The sequence below is a fragment of the Hemiscyllium ocellatum genome, chromosome 18 (genome assembly GCF_020745735.1).
Source record: "Hemiscyllium ocellatum isolate sHemOce1 chromosome 18, sHemOce1.pat.X.cur, whole genome shotgun sequence".
Classification (NCBI taxonomy): domain Eukaryota; kingdom Metazoa; phylum Chordata; class Chondrichthyes; order Orectolobiformes; family Hemiscylliidae; genus Hemiscyllium; species Hemiscyllium ocellatum.
Genome location: NC_083418.1, coordinates 67,848,826 through 67,865,299, shown reverse-complemented (window position 1 = coordinate 67,865,299; position 16,474 = coordinate 67,848,826). Strand labels below are relative to the sequence as shown.

Sequence of the window (16,474 nt, the reverse complement as noted above, 5' to 3'; positions counted from 1 at the left end):
TCCAGGACATCTCTGGAAAAGTTCCTCAGGGTAAACGTTCAAGGCCAACCATCTTCAGTTGCTTCATCAATGACCTTTCCTCTACCATTTGTTCAGAGATGATGATGGTTACACCACGATCAACACCAATTATGACTCCTCAGATAGTTCACATCCAAATGCACCATGAATGGGGCAATATTCAGGCTTGAGCTGATCAGTGGCAGGTAACATGCATACCAGAAAAGTGCCAGGCAATAACCATCTCCAACTAGAAAGAATCTATTTATCAATTCTTTCACATTCGATGGTGTTACCATCACTGAAATCCCAGTGAGGGGTTAGCATTGACAAGAAACAAAACTAGACCAGCCATATAAACGCTGTGGCGGCAAAAGCAAATCAGAGACTGAAAGTTATGCGACAATTAGAATTAGAATGAGTATTATTGTCAGATGCACTCACATGAGTGCAGAGAAAAGTTTATAAGTCACCATCTTAGGTACGAAGGTACAGAATCTTGGGCACAAAGCAAAAAAGTAAAAAACAAGATTAAAAACTAAGTCGCTTTTACTTAAAATTTTTTTAAAAATCAAGAAATACTGTTAAAAGTTCAAGCCCACAATCCATGAGCACCTGGCCATGCTGGGCTCACACTCCTCACAAAACGTCAATCTCACCCCCGCCACCGCCTGGGTCTTGCTGCGTTGGGCTGTTTGTTTCTGCTTCTTGCACCGCCTCAGGCTACCTGCTCCCACTGTCACCACCAACCGCCTTGGACTGCTGCCAATTCAGGAACAGTTGCCTGCTCTCACCACCAGCCTCCTCAGGTCGCATGTCCTCGCTCTTGCCGCCAGCCCCATTGGGCCGCATGTATCTGCTCTCGCCGCCAGCCTCCTCAGGCCGCACGTTCCCACTCTCACCGCCAGCCTCCTCAGGCCGCACGTTCCTGCTCTAACCCCTGCTCAGGAAGACTGCCATCGAGGTCAGGGGCCTCACTCACCACCACATTGGTTTTGCCCTCCACCACACTGCAGAAACTCGCAACTCATTTAAACTAAGGCAATTACACCATTAAATAAAGGTAACACCTCAATTCCTCAAAGCCCGTCCACCCTCCACAAGGTACAATTCATGAGTGTGAGACACTAAATACTTTCCCATTTGCAGGTTGCAACAATACTATAGCTTTGAGAAGTGTATTTTCAACTTTGGGAAGTGTATTTTGTCTTATGTTTGTTTTGAAAAGGTTTTGAGCCATAAATGTTGAGCAGTCACTTCCAAGGCAATAAAGGAAAGTTATCAGCTTTTGAGAGCTTGGGGTTTTTTTAAACAATAGCAGCAGCATGAATGGGTGGAGTCGGATTCTCACAGAACCAGGGCTTTAGAGTCATAGTCTCACAGAGATGCAAAGCATGGAAACAGACACTTCAGTCCAACCCTTCCATGTCGCCCAGATATCCCAACCCAATCTATACCCACCAGCCAGCACCCTGCCGATATCCCTCCAAACCCTTCCTTCCTATTCATATACCCATTCAGATGCCTTTTAAATGTTGCAATTGTACCAGCCTCCACCACTTCGTCTGGCAGCTCATTCTATACACGCACCACCCTCTACATGAAAAAGTTGCCCCGTAGGTCTCTTTTATATCTTTCCCCTCTCATCCTAAACCTACGCCCCTCTAGTTCTGAACTCCCCAACCCCAGAAAAAAGACTTTTCCTATTTACCCTACCCATGCCCCTCATGATTCTATAAGGTCACCCCTCAGCCTCCGAGGGAAAACAGCCCCAGTCTATTCAACCTCTGCCTACAGCTCAAACCTGGCAACATCCTTGTAAATCTTTTAGACAATAGACAATAGGTGCAGGAGTAGGCCATTCAGCCCTTCGAGCCTGCACCTCAATGTGATCATGGCTGATCATTCCTAATCAGAATCCGCTTCCTGCCTTATCTCTATAACCCTTGATTTCACTATCTTTGAGAGGTCTATCCAACTCTTTCTTAAATTAATCCAGAGACTGGGCCTCCACTGCTTTCTGGATCAGAACATTCCACACAGCCACCACTCTTTGCGTGAAGAAGTTTCTCCTCATCTCTGTCCTCAATGGTCTACCCCGTATTTTTAAGCTGTGTCCTCTGGTTCGGCACTCACCCATCAGCGGAAACATGTTTCCTGCTGCCAGAGTGTCCAATCCTTTCATAATCTTATATGTCTCAATCAGATCCCCTCTCAGTCTTCTAAACTCAAGCGTATACAAGCCCAGTCGCTTCAGTCTTTCAGTGTAAGGTAATCCCTCCATTCCAGGAATTGACCTCGTGAACCTACGCTGCACTCCCTCAATAGCCAGAATGTCTTTCCTCAAATTTGGAGACCAGAACTGCACACAGTACCTGAACCTTTCAAGTTTCACAACAACTTTCCGAAAGGAAGGAGACCAGAACTGCATGCAATATTCCAACAGTGGCCTAACCAATGTCCTGTCCAGCCTGCATACCAAACACCTTCTTCACTATCCTATCTACCTGCAACGCCACTTTCAAGGAGCTAAGAACCTGCATTGCAAGATCTCTTTGTTCAGCAACAATCCCTCAGACCTTACTATTAAGTGTATAAGTCCTGCTAAGTTTTGCTTTCCCAAATGGCAGCACCTCGCATTTATCTGAATTAAACTCCATCTGCCACTTCTCAGATCTTGATCAGATAGGCCAATGGGCTGAGGTAACCCTCTTCTCTGTCCACTACACCTCCAATTTTGGTGTCATCTGCAAACTTACCAACTGTACCTCTTATACTCACATCAAAATCATTTATGTAAATGACAAAAAGTAGAGGACTCCGCACCGATCCTTGTGGCACTCCACTGGTCACAGGCCTCCAGTCTGAAAAACAACCCTCCACCACCAACTTCTGTCTTCTGCCTTTGAGCCAGTTCTATATCCAAATGGCTAGTTCTCCCTGTATTCCATGAGATCTAACCTTGCTAATCAATCAATCTCCCATGGGGAACCTTGTTGAATGCCTTACTGAAGTCCATATAGATTACATCTACTGCTCTGCCCTTATCAATCCTCTTTGTAACTTCTTCAAAAAACTTCTTCAAAAGGCAAGTTTGAGAGACATGATTTCCCACGCACAAAGCCATGTCGACTATCCCTAATCAGTCCTTGCCTTTCCAAATACATGTACATCCTGTCCCTCAGGATTCCCTCCAACAACTTGCCCATCACCGAGGTCATTAGCATAGCTTTCTGTGGTTTTACAAGTTGGTTGTGGAAGTTGCCAAACCTCTAACAGAATTTTCTCAGTGTCTTTCATCCTGGACTGGAAAAGCACCACATCAGACAATAATTTGTTGAATTTGCTTTTGCCAAGGGTCTCTTTGTAGGATATTACCAAGTTGGAACAATAGTAATTAAGTAATGATTATTCTGTCACGTTTTTCAATAAAGTTATACCAATCCTTCTTTCTTCTGTTTGTATTTTAGCTGTAGGGTAAAGTGTGTTTTGCTTAAAGCAGAGTAGTGTAACCAATCAAATTACATCTGGAACACAGCACCTTGCCTTTAAATAAGATAACAGTACCGCCTTCAGTGTTCACGTTACTAACTCATGGCAGCAATTTGCACCATCTCCAAGGTGCATTAAAACAACTCGCAAAGGTGCCATAATAAACAGCACTTCCTAAACATGCACTCTCGATTACCTAGAAAGATAAAGGCAGCAGATACGAAAGATCCCATCCAACTCTCTCACCATCCTGATTTGGAACTGTCCCTGCTCCTTCACTGTCACTGGGTAAAAATCTGGAACTCATTCTCTACCTACACCATTTGGATTTCAGTGCTTCAAGGAAGCAGATTGTTGTTATTTTTCAAGGCCATTAAATGCTGGCCAAGCCAGTGATACCCAGATCTCAAAGTCATACAGCATGGAAACAGGCCCTTCAGTCCAACCAGTCAAACAAACAATCTCAAACTGAACTAATCTCTTTGAGAAAATTTGTAGCTCAGGTTGAAAGTATGTAACTAGTCCCACCTGCCTGTTTCTGGCCCATATCTCTTCAAACCTTTCTTATTCATGTTTTAACAGTCTTTCAAAGTTGTAATTGTACCCGCGTCCACTACTTCCCCAGGAAGTTCATTCCACACAAAAACCGCCCTGTGTGTAAACGATTTGCCTCTCATGTCATTAACTCTCTCACACCTCACCTTAAAAATGTGCCCCCTAGTCTTGAAATCCCCCATCCTAGGGAAAAGAAAACTCATTACCGTGTGGACTTCAATACGGTCGCCTCTCAACCTCCTACACTTTAGTGGAAAAAAGTCTCAGCCAATCCAGCCTCTCTTTATAACTGAAACCTTCATAACCGGCAACACCCTGAACCCTCTCCAGTTTGATAATTATTTTCGTATAACTAAGCGACCAAAACTGGACCCAGTACTCTAGACAAGGCCCCAATGCCCTCTACAACCTCAACTTGACTTCCGAACTCCTATAGGAGAAAGTGAAATCGGCAGATGCTGGAGTATCAGAGCTGAAAACGCCCTCCTGATGAAGGGCTTATGCCCTAAACGTCGAATTTCCTGTTGCTTGGATGCTGCCTGACCTGCTGCGCTTTTCCAGCAAAACATTTTCAGCTTCCTAACTCCTATACTCAAAAGGAGTGAGCAATGAAGACAAGCTTGCCAAATGCTTTTGATCACCCTGTCTGTGTGAGATCTAAATTCAAAGAATTATTACACCTGCATCCTTAGGTCCCTTTGTTCTACAACACTATCCAAGGCCCTACCATTAACTGTGTAAGTCTTAGCTTTGTTTGTTTTCCCAAAATGTAATATCTTGTACTTACACAGATTGAGCTGCATCTGCCATTTTTCAGCCCATTTGATCAAGCCAAGTAGCAAGCTCACGCTGAATCCCATGTGACCTAACTTGACGAATTAGTCTACCATGCAGAACCTTAAAGGCTTCACAAAATCCATCTAAACGATGTCTGCTAGACCCTCAATCTTTTTGGTTACTACTACAAAAGACTCAATCAAGTTTGAAAGACATCATTTTCCTCACTCAATACCATACTGACGATCCCTAAATCAATTTTTGCCTCTCTAAATGTCCATATTTCCCAACTTTTATAATCACTTCCAGCAATTTACCCATAACTGAAGTCAGATTCACAGGTCTACAGCTCCCTTAGTTTCTCCTTACAATCTTTCTTAAAAGCTATAACATTAGCCACCCTCTAGTCATCAGGCACCTCACCAGTAGTTATAATGATGCAAATATTTCTAAGGGGTTTTGCAGTTTTCTCCCTTACTTCCCAGAATGTTCTGGGATACATTAGATCAGGTCCCAGAGATTTATCCTTTATATTCTCTAAGACCTCCTGAGCACCCTCTTTTGTAATGTGAATTGTTTTTAAAACATCAAAGTTTATTTCTCTGCATTCTCTAGACTCCATTTCTTTCTCAACAGTAAAAACTAGTGTAAAATATTCATTTCATATTTCTCCTATCTCCTGGGACTCAACACAAAGATAAGTCCTTGATCTTTAAGGGGCCCTACCCTCCCTCTAGTTACCCTCTTGCTCTTAGTGTATTTACAGAATCTCTTTGGATTATCCTTAACCTTATCTGCCAGTACTAGCTCATACCCCCTCTCCGCCTTCCTGCTTTCTTTAAGAATGCCCCTACATATTATATTGGTGAAGAGATTCAATTGAAACAAGTTGCCTATGTCGAAAATAAGATTGTTATTTTTAATTTCAACCTCAATATCTTTATTCATCCATTGTTCCTTAATTTTACCAACCTTACCCTCCACTCTAACAGGAATACGCTGCCTCTAAACTCTCGTTATCACACTCTTGAAAACCTCCCACTTGACAAAGACAACCCTTTACCTGCAAACAGTCTACTCCAATCAACTTTGGAAAGTTCTTATCGCATACAATCAAAGTTTTTAATTATGGTAAGGCAAAATTTCAACTTTTATGAAAGGTTTATCCTATTCCATAACCATTTTGAAACTAATAGATTTATGACAGTTAGATCCAAAGTGCTCCCGTTTTTACTTCATTCCCCTGCACAGCCTTATTGCCTAAAAGGGTTTAGCTCCTTCTCTCTCAGAAGTATCCAAATATTGATAAAGTGAATGAATAAAGAATAGGCTATCATCCAAAAAAGTGAAAGTCAACCAAATGACCTGTTTTATGAAATGCACATCTCTGCATTTCTATTTAAACTGTACATCAGGCCATTTAAAAACCCATTGTTATTTCATAGGCAAATAAAACAAAGCTTTCCAGAAGTGACAACGTAAGTGTTATCTGCCTGACAAAAAAAAGAGAGGTATATTGGGCTCAAAGGGTGCAGATGGAATGACCGGTGTCAAAATAAATGTGTGCAATTATAGTTGCAAGATAAAAAATTTCAGATTACACAGAAGCATCAAACAGCTCTGCTATTGCCAAACCGTGGACAACCTGGTGACCAAAGACAGCAGGAACTACACACTAAAGTTCAGAAAGATAAGTTGGACCAACAACTTTGGCCAATTGGAAGTATAAATGCCTACCTGACACTCATCTATTCAACTCAGAAAGCAAGGACTGCAGATGCTAGAGATCAGAGTCAAAAAGTGTGGTGCTGCAAAAGCACAGCCAGCCAGGCAACTTCCAAGAAGTAGGAGAGTTGATGTTTCGAGCATAAGCTCTTCATCAGGTGAGAGTGGGTGGCCCAAGGGGGCTGAGAGATAAATGGAAGGGGTGTGCGGCTGAGGGGGGTGGGGGCTGAGGTAGCTCGCAATGCGACAGGTGCAAGGTGGGGGAGGGGAAGAGTGATGGCAACAGGTCAGAAAGGAGTGTGGAGCGGATAGGTGGGAAGGAAGATGGACAGGGAGGGCAGTGCCCAGTTGGAAGGTTGGATCAGGGATAGGGGGGTGGGGGAGGGTGGGGGGAATGAAGAAACTAGTGAAATCTACACTGATGCAGTGCGGTTGCAGGGTCCCAAGTCGGGAGATGAGGTGTTCTTTCTCCAGGCATCAGGTGGCTGGAGGTTGGTGGTGACAGCAGCCCAGGACTTGCATGTCCTTCGCAGAGTGGGAGGGTGAGTTAGAGTTCGGCCACAGGGTGATGGGGTTGTTTAGTGTTGGTATCCCAGAGACGTTCCACAAGTTGGCATTCTGTCTCCCCAGTGTAGAGGAGACCACACAGAGCAATAGACACTGATGTGTGTGGAAGTACACATAAATCTCCGTTGGACGTGGAAGGTTCTTTTGGGACCTTGGACGGAGGTGATGGGGGAGGTGTGGGTGCAGGTGTTGCACTCGTTTGCGGTGGCATGGAAGGTGCCAGGAGTGGAGGGTGGTTTGATGGGGGAGTCGCAGAGGGAACATCTCTTCGGAATACGGCCTGATTGTAGTTGGCAGAAATGGCAGGGGATGATGCGCTGTATCCAGATGGTGGGGTAGGTGGTGAGGACCAGGGAGGTTCCGTCCTTGTTGCAACTGGAGGGATGGGGTTCAAGGGCAAAGGTGTGAGAAGTGGAGGAGATGCGCTGGTCGGTATTACCGGCCATGTGGGAGGGGAAGTGCGATCCTTGAAGGAGATAGCCATCTGGCATGTTCTATGGTGGAATTGGTCCTCCAGGGAGCAGATGTAGCGGAGCTGGAGGAAAGGAGAGTAAGAGATAAAGTTTTCACAGGAGGCAGGGTGGGAGGTAGTGTAGTCCAAGTAGCTGTGGGATTCAGTGGTTTGAGAAGCAGATATTCATGTTGAGTCTGTTGCTGGAAATAGAGCTAGAGAGGTCCAGGAAGGGGACAGAGGTATTCAAAATGGTCCAGGTGAACTTGAGGTCAGGGAGCAAGGTGTTGGTGAAGTTCATGAACTGTTCAACCTCCTCGCAAAAGCACGAGGTCATGCCGATACAGTCATCGATGTAGCAGAGGAAAAGGTGGGGAATGGTGCCAGGTGTAGCTGCAGAAGATGGACTTTTCCACATACCTGAAGAGGACACAGGTATTGCTGGGGCCCATGCGGGTGCCCGTGGCTACCCCTTTTGTCTGGAGGAAGTGGGAAGATTCAAAGAAGAAATTGTTGAGGGTGAAGACCAGTTTAGTCTATCGAATGAGTGTGTCAGTGGTAGGGTACTGGTTGGGTCAGTGGGAGAGGATGGAATGGAGGGAAGTTTGAGGGCAGAATGATTAGTTATCCTAGTTTTTCTTTGAGCGCATTGATACGTGCCATCTTGCAATTTAAAAGTTCTACTTTAGATCAATCCTTGCACTTATTAGTCTAAACCTTTTGCTGTACAATTGCTCTTATCCAGGCAGTCCCCCACAGACATTTAGGCCATCATGACCATTTCCTCTTGGACCACGATGATCATACCCTCCTGCACCACATCCAGCTAAGTGTCCTTTCTAGCAGAACCAAGACCATACAGCTCAACAAAGGTTTCCTGGACACATTTCTTCCCCTCTTTTCCTTTACACTTATATTACTTACCTGAATATCAATGGGGATAAAGCTTCCTCATTTCATGCTCTTGCAAGTTCAATTTCCCTGTGAATTTGCTCTTTTTCTCTTTTAAATTGGATCAAGAGAATATTCCCCAAGTCAACTAATCATCCTCGGTTATTTCTCAACTCTAGCCAAACAAACTCTTAACTGCATCCTCAACTGCAGCCTCTTTTTCCAATAGTATATCTTTCCAAGTCAGCATGACCACTCCATTCCCTTTCTCCCTCCCCTGCACACAATGCACAGATTTTCTCCACCTAGAGCTTGTAAAGTATCGAAACAAAAAAAAAACTAAAATGTCTTACACCTTGGGGAAAAAAAATAAAACTGCTGCATCAAATCCTTTACCTGCAGAGACTTATTTAGCAAATCACTACAAAGACAAATATTTTATAATACAAATTTAAAAGTAGTCCAACTGGAGGCAGAGGATGACTTCACAGAAGATAGGACTCAGTAAACACTACTTAGCTGGGATTAAACTGAAGCAACTTTATTTCAAAAATTTTCCAAAGCAAAAGAAGGGAGGGGGAAGGGGCTATCTGGGGAATTGCAACACTAGCTTATTCAGTGAAAGAAATAAGTGTCTGCTGTGTGGAGGCTTGCTGTACCCCAGAAGTAGTGAATAGATAAAATTCATTAGCAAAGCATAACATCGAAAATGAACTCCCTCCCTCTAATGGAATTAAATCAACATCTTATTTTTAAAAAGTCATAAAACATTTGTTTTTAAGTACACACAATATTGCAAGTTTAGGCTTTGAGCATTGTAAACAGAGACACAGGAATTTCACCTGTGTTATTCAAAAGGTACATACCCAGAACGCCAATTTCTAGTCCAGCCAGGGCAGCCTCAATAACCTTGTAAATTTCAGTTCCTTCTCCAAAATCCACTGCAAGAGTTTTAGTTTCAACTTTGAATTGCTCCCCTAGAAAAGAGAATGTTTGTGCATATTACAATTTACTCCAGGACTTTGAAATAATGCATGGAATCATTTTCAAGATCCATAAACCACAAAGTCAGTGTTATAGCACAGGCAGCCAATTGGCTCAGCTCGCAATTTTCTGTTCTTTCCCCATAACCCCCTCATATTAATAGCCAAATAATCATCCAATACCCCTCTCAAGACCTCAACTGAACTTACGTTCAACTTCCAAAGTGTATTCCAGACCCTAAGTACTGACTGTGAGTAAAGGTATTTCTCACATCGCATTAGTTTCTTTTACAAATCCCTTTAAAATTTGTGCCACCCAGTTTTTGATCCTTTTACACTTTAGTAGAGTTTCTCCTAATCTACTCTATCAAGCCTGCTCAGGATTTTGAAGCCTTGCGTTAGATCTCCTCCTAGCCTTCACTCCAAGGCGAACAGTCCTAACTTCTACTACCTATCTTAATTATTAAAATCCATCAACCCTGGAACTATTCTTGTGTATTGCTCTTGCACACTCTTAATACTTTCACATCCTTGCTCTAATGTGAATCCTACAACTATGCACAGGATAGGCAGCCGCAATGTTGCAAATGGGTTCTTAAGTTCCTTTGCAAGTCGATTTGTACAGAGCAACTGGCAAGTCGGAACAGAATGTAGAGTCAGAATCCTACAGCACTGAAATAGACACTTCAGTTCAACTCATCTGTGCTGACCAGGTTTCCTAACACTGAACTAGTCCCATTTGCCTGCATTTGGCCCATATCTCTCTGAATCTTTCCTATCCATGTACCTGTGTAAATGTCTTAAATATTCCAATTGCACACACGTCTACAACCTTCTCTGGCAGTTCATTCCATATACACACCATTCTGTGAAAAAGCTGCCCCTCAGGTCTGTTTTGTATCTTTCTCCTCTCACCTTAAACCTATACCTCCTGGTTTTGGATTCCCCTCCCTTGGGGAAAAGACCTTGATATTCACCTTATCTATACGTCTCAATAATTTAGAAACCTCTAAGGTCACCCCTCAGTCTGCTATACACCAGAGAATAATGTTGCAGCTTGTCCAGCCTCCCCTTATACCTCAAACTAATAAGTCTCGGTAACATCCTTGTAAATCCTTCCCGGTTTAACAACATGCTATAGCAAGGCAACCAGAATTGCATGCAGCTCTCCAAATATGATCTTATCAATGTCTTGTACAGCCATAACATGGCGTCCCAAACCCCTGTACTCAATGCTCTGGCCAGAGAAGGCAAGTGCTCCAAATGACTTTTTCACCACTATCTAGCTTTGACATTACTTTTAAGGAACTACATACCCGCATCCCTAGGTCTCTGTTCAGCTCTGTAAGCCCTAACACGAACTGTTTAAGTCCTGCCCTGGCTTGTCTTGCAAAAATGCAATGCCTCACATTTGTCTAAACTAAATTCCATCTGCCATTCATCAGGCCACCAGTATAGTTGACCAGGATTCTCTTGTATTCTTAGATAAACTTCCTCACTGTCCACCGTACCACCAATTTTGATATCATCCACAAACCTACTAACCATGCCCTTGCCTTCATTGCTCAGACCATTGAGTACAGAAGTTGGGACGTCATGTTGAGCTTGCACAGGATGTTGGTGAGGTCATTTCTGGAGTACTGCCCTGCTATAAGTAGAATGTTATTATATTGGAGGGGTTCGGAAAAGAATGTGGCCAGAACTAGATGGTTTGAGTTATATGGAGGGGCTGATTAGGCTAGGACTTCTTTCACTGGAGAATAGGAGTTTGAGTGGGAACCTCAAGGAGCAAAGATATAGGTGAATAACAAAGGTCTTTTCTCCCAGGTGGGTGAGTTTGAAACTAGGGGGCATATTTTTAAGGTGAGGAGAAAGTTTAAGAGAGACCTGAGGGGCAATTCTTTCCACACAAAAGGTGGGGAGTATGTGGAATGAACCGCCAAAAGGTAATGGTAGAGGCAGGTATAATTAAACATTTAAAAGACATTTGGATAGGTAAATGAAAAGGAAAGGTTCAGAGGATAAATCAGCCAAATGCAGCTAAGTGAGGCTAGTTTAGTTTGGGAAACGTGTTCAACAGTGCCAGGTTGGATCGAGAAGTCTGTTTCCATGCTGTATGAATCTATGCCTCCTATATTCTCACCCAAAAATCGTTTATATAAAAGATTTAGGACCAGCACCGATCCTTATGAAACGTCATTGGTCACAAGCCTCCAGTCTGAAAACAGCCCTCTCTTCTACTGTCAAGCCAATTTTGTATCCAATTGGCTAGCTCTCCTTGGATCCCAGCTGATCTAGATTAGTGTGGTGCTGGAAAAAGCACAGGCAGGCAGCATCCTAGAAGCAAGGAGCCTTCTTACATCCCAGACTACCATACAGAACCTCAAAGAGCTTGCTAAAGTCCATGTAGACAACGTCTACCACCCTGCCTTTACCTACTGTCAGTTCTGCTATAACACAATAGTTCTGTTCTCATGTAATCCTGTGTGATAAGAAAATCGTGTAATAGCAACACAGGTCAAAATAATGAGGCCAGAATCTCACTATAACCAATACAGGTTTTTAAAGTCCCCACTTTAGAAACAGTGTCCCCAACTCATCAATCACGTACAGAGTGTTTGCATTAACAGAACTTGTATAGGAGACCGATCTTTATCATCTTGGTCACCTCTCAAAAATACTCAAATGTGAGAGACACTATTTCCCATGTAGAAAGCCATGCTGATGATCCCTAATCAGTCCTCCTTTTTCAAATGCATATCTAATGTTGTGTCTCAGAATTTCCTCCAACAACATATCCACAACTGACATCAGCTCCCAAGCTTTTCCATACAGCCTTTCTTAAACAATGGCACAACACCAGCCACTCACTCATGCCTGTCGATAATACAAATATTTCTGCTAGGGACCCCAGGGTTTCTTCCCTAGCTTCCCACAATGTTCTGGGATAACTTGATCAGGTCTCGGGGATTTATTTGCACTTATGCGTTTTAAGACTTTCAGCGCTTCTGGTTCTATAATGTGGACGGATTTCAAGACATTCATTTCTGACTTCCCTAGCTTCCATGTCTTTCTCCAGTAAATTCTGACAATATTTGTTTAAGATCTTGCCCTCTGCCCATGTTTCCACATGGTAGCTGCAAGTCAATGTAAAGCAACTATTCGTAAGTAGAGGAAATGGTCGTATGTCGGATTTGTAAAATTGCACCCTATTTGGGATCGCATTCATAAAATCGGGGATCCACAGTATTCCAGCTGAGATCTGACAAGTGTCTCGTAAAAGTTCAATATCACTTCCTTGCTCTTGTACACTGCATCCATATCAATAGGTAACGAATGGCTTTCACGTGGGTTTAGCCTATACCTCCATTCCTTGCAAGAAACACAGGCTGAATAATTTCTCAAAAAAACTAAGGGGTTTTGAATATTTATCTTCTATTTAGCACTTCAAACAAACAGTTATTCCACAGTCATTGATGATCTTTGAATAGCTACAAAACACATAAATGGGCTCAGGTGGAAGTCTAATGCTGGCAATGGCTCCAATTATGGAGAACAGATACAAACTAACAGAAGGAAATTCAAATTTAACCAATTGGTGCTCTTAGCAAATTTCCCATTGTCATAGTCAAAAGGGCTGGTTGCACCTGCAATACACTGGTATGATCAGGTCCAAATTTGAAGCTACATTAACTGTATTGATCTTAGATAATTGTTCCAGAATATCAATTAAATGACAATAAGAAGTTTCTTCCTGTCTAAAGTCTAAGCTGTTACACTTGTACCTTTGCAAGCCACTAAGAAAACTGACTAACTGTCCATAAGAACACTAACTACTAGAGTGAACAGATTCTGCTACTTTAGACTAACTACTCAACAATACCCTACCCTCAATGCTAAGGTGCATATGTAAAATCTTAATCTCTTGGTCTTGAAAACTTGATGACTATATTCAAATGTCCAAGTGAGTGTTTACTTAGTCTTAGCTTTGCAGACCTCCCTAGTTCTGACTCTCCCATATGATATTTCAATGTTAAGCTGCTGCAGCATGATACTGTTGAAGGAACTGCTCCCTCATCGTGGTGCCTGATTTTCATGCACCAGTTGCTTTAGGTCAGATTAAAAGCTCCTTCCACCACTGCTAGCCTTTCATACCTACCCACCATTCAATTTCTAACTAAGTTAGTAGAGCAAAACACATTGGGATATTTGATCATTTAAACATGACATGCACCATATGGTAACAAATCCAGGAATGGATTTACTGATATTCAACTTATTCAAAGGACTACTGAAAAGTTAAACAAGGCAAAATTATAATAAGCAAGCTCTTGTAGGGTCATTGCAGCCAGAATCAAATCCATGACACTATAGACCACTTAGCTAGGGGGGGGGCTCAAAAGATGAAAAACAATAGTTAGAGGATCCCATAGTCAGATCAGACAAGCATTTCTGTGCAGCAAGCGCGACTGTGGATAGTGTGTTGCCTCCCTGATGCTAGGGTCAGGGATGTCATGGAACAGTTGCAGGTCATCCTTCCCAGGAACGGGAAAATGAGTCAGAAGTTGTGGTTCACGTTGATACGAACAACACAGGTAGCAAGAGAGATCAAGTCCTGAAGGCAGATTTTGGGGAGTTAGCAGGGAAATTAAAAGCAAACCTCAACAGCAGTAATGTCAGGATTGCTCCCAATGCCACATGCTAATGAGCATAAAAGTAGGAGATCTGATCAATTGAATACATGGTTGGAGAACTGGAGGAGGATGAAGGGCACCAGATTTCTGAGGAATTGAACCAGTTCTGGGGCAGGTGAGGCCTGCTTACACTGGTCAGGTTAGACCTCCATAAGACTGGAACTGATATCGTCACAAAGATTTTTTCTTGCTCTTTTTAATATTAGTTTTTGGAGAGTTGGAACCTGAGGGGGTAACCTCTGGACGTCAAAAAAACTGCCCGAGACTAGAAAATAGGAGAGTATGCTTCAAAACAGGATAATGACAAAAAGTTAAGGGCACTTTACCTGATCATTTGCAGTAAGGTAGACATTTGAAAGGCACGAATAGAAATACTCTAACCGCCATTTACAGAAACATAGTGATCAGGACTGGAAAGCAATTAGTCAAGGATGTTTAATGTTTAGGAAAGACAGGCGAGGAGGAAGAGGAGATAGAGTTGTGCCAGAATTAAAGGAAAGGATCATTACATCAGTAATTGAAGATCTCAGATTGGAAGAATAACATGTGGGATCTGTTTGGGTGAAACTAAGAAACCACAAGGGCAGCAGACATTAGATGGTGTTATTAGATGCAAGAACTTGAAAATACTCAATGACTGAGCATAAACTTCAGGCGAGAACTCCAGGGAAATTCATTAACATTGAACTTAAACGTGACAAATGCAATTCAATACTATATACATTCAATAGCACTTAATTCAAAAAAGCCAAAACGTTTTACTCATCATTACATAGTGCAGATGTTTTAAATTGTACCAAATAGACAAGTTACTGCAAACACCTAGAAGTAATTCAATGGGACTAGATTATCTGTTAGAAATATTTTTCAAAATCATAAGAGGCATCAGAAAAGGTGGAGATTTGTAGACAGTTGCCAAGGGATAGAAAATGCTTCCATAAACTTATGAAACTGGTTCAATTGTACTAAGCATGGTCAAATGAGCAAACTCAGACAACTACATCACCAGCTTTTTCAGCAGCACCTAGCAATGTTGATCAATCTTAATCAGCTTGAGATAACCAAATGATTCACCACATCCATCTTTAGATAGAGCCCAAGACTGTTAAAGACTATTGGAATTCAACACTACCAAGCATAAGAAAAATCTGGACAAAACATCATACCTAGAACAATCCTGATCAAATGTTTTGGTGTTGTTGAGTTGAGAAAAACAACTGTTAAAACACATGGGAAGCTACAATTCCAGTTATCTTGACAAAAAAAAAGTTCTTGGTGAAATAAGATTATTGGTACATTCTAAGATATTGTTGAGACTATACCTAAAGTTTAGGCAATAGTTTGCTTGAATCAAAAAAAGTAACTAATTGGTAACCTTAATGTTCCTTTTTAAGTAATACTTCCTTGTAATTTATCTTGGGTTTCTGACCACAGAAAGAATACCATGGAAAAGCAATACGAATGAATCATTCTTCAAAATGCTCTCTTGTGTCTGTTGGAATTTGTTAGTATTTTGACGGCGTCTTAAAGGTTCAAAATACTAACAAAAACAATTTTTAAACGGTATAATTTTCTTTTATCAGAAATGCATAAAATTAGCAAAATATAGTAATGGTGCATAATCAGGTATGCACACCGAAATCCAAGGATGCAAAGATCTGGCTTAAAGATATCTAATCCAAGCAAAATAAGAATTACTATTCACCAATTGTCTTATGGAAACCAAAATTATGTAGTACATTGAATAGAGACATCACTCAGAACTGTGTGAAAAGAGCGAGACTAATTAAGCAATTTGGTCAAAGAGACAACACTGGCATGATAGGCCAAATGCCTGCCTGTGTTCTGGAAAGTTGTTCCATTCTATCTTCTGATGTATCAATCAAATTCACTTCATTTGGATATGATCAGTATAGCATACATAACCCAACTAAAGTACTAACTCTCAAATTAGATGTAACCCACTTGGATTGCCACGCCTAATGTCTTGCTGCTCATTATTTCATTTGATCACCACAATTTAAGTATGTATGATATTACTTATGGTATATTCATCAAGATATGTCCAGTAAATGAGTGCAACAAAACATGCATCCTTCTCAACTAATTAGTCTGGAACACAGAAAAGACCTGTGCTGAAATCAAAAGCCTAAAGTATACAAACTGTGTAGTCAATGAGATAATTTCAAGTTGCACATTCTTTCACACATGTTTCTCAAGGCTACATGGAGTGCAAAACTAATTAATATTAAACACAGCTTTACATTGTGAAAGTGCTATTTGCAGAAATAAATTAATGAATAAAATTCCAAAAGACAGCTACTATTAGTTTATTAAGC

At 41.8% G+C, this 16,474-nt stretch overlaps 1 protein-coding gene across 1 annotated transcript in view; it reads right to left on the bottom strand.

Moving 5' to 3' along the window:
- Positions 1-16,474, bottom strand: part of LOC132824494 (very-long-chain 3-oxoacyl-CoA reductase-B-like) — a 163,815-nt gene that overhangs the window by 73,823 nt on the left and 73,518 nt on the right. The window contains exon 4 of the mRNA XM_060839080.1: positions 9,325-9,435. Coding sequence (XP_060695063.1) covers positions 9,325-9,435 — 111 coding nt within the window. The remainder of the gene's footprint in view (positions 1-9,324; positions 9,436-16,474) is intronic.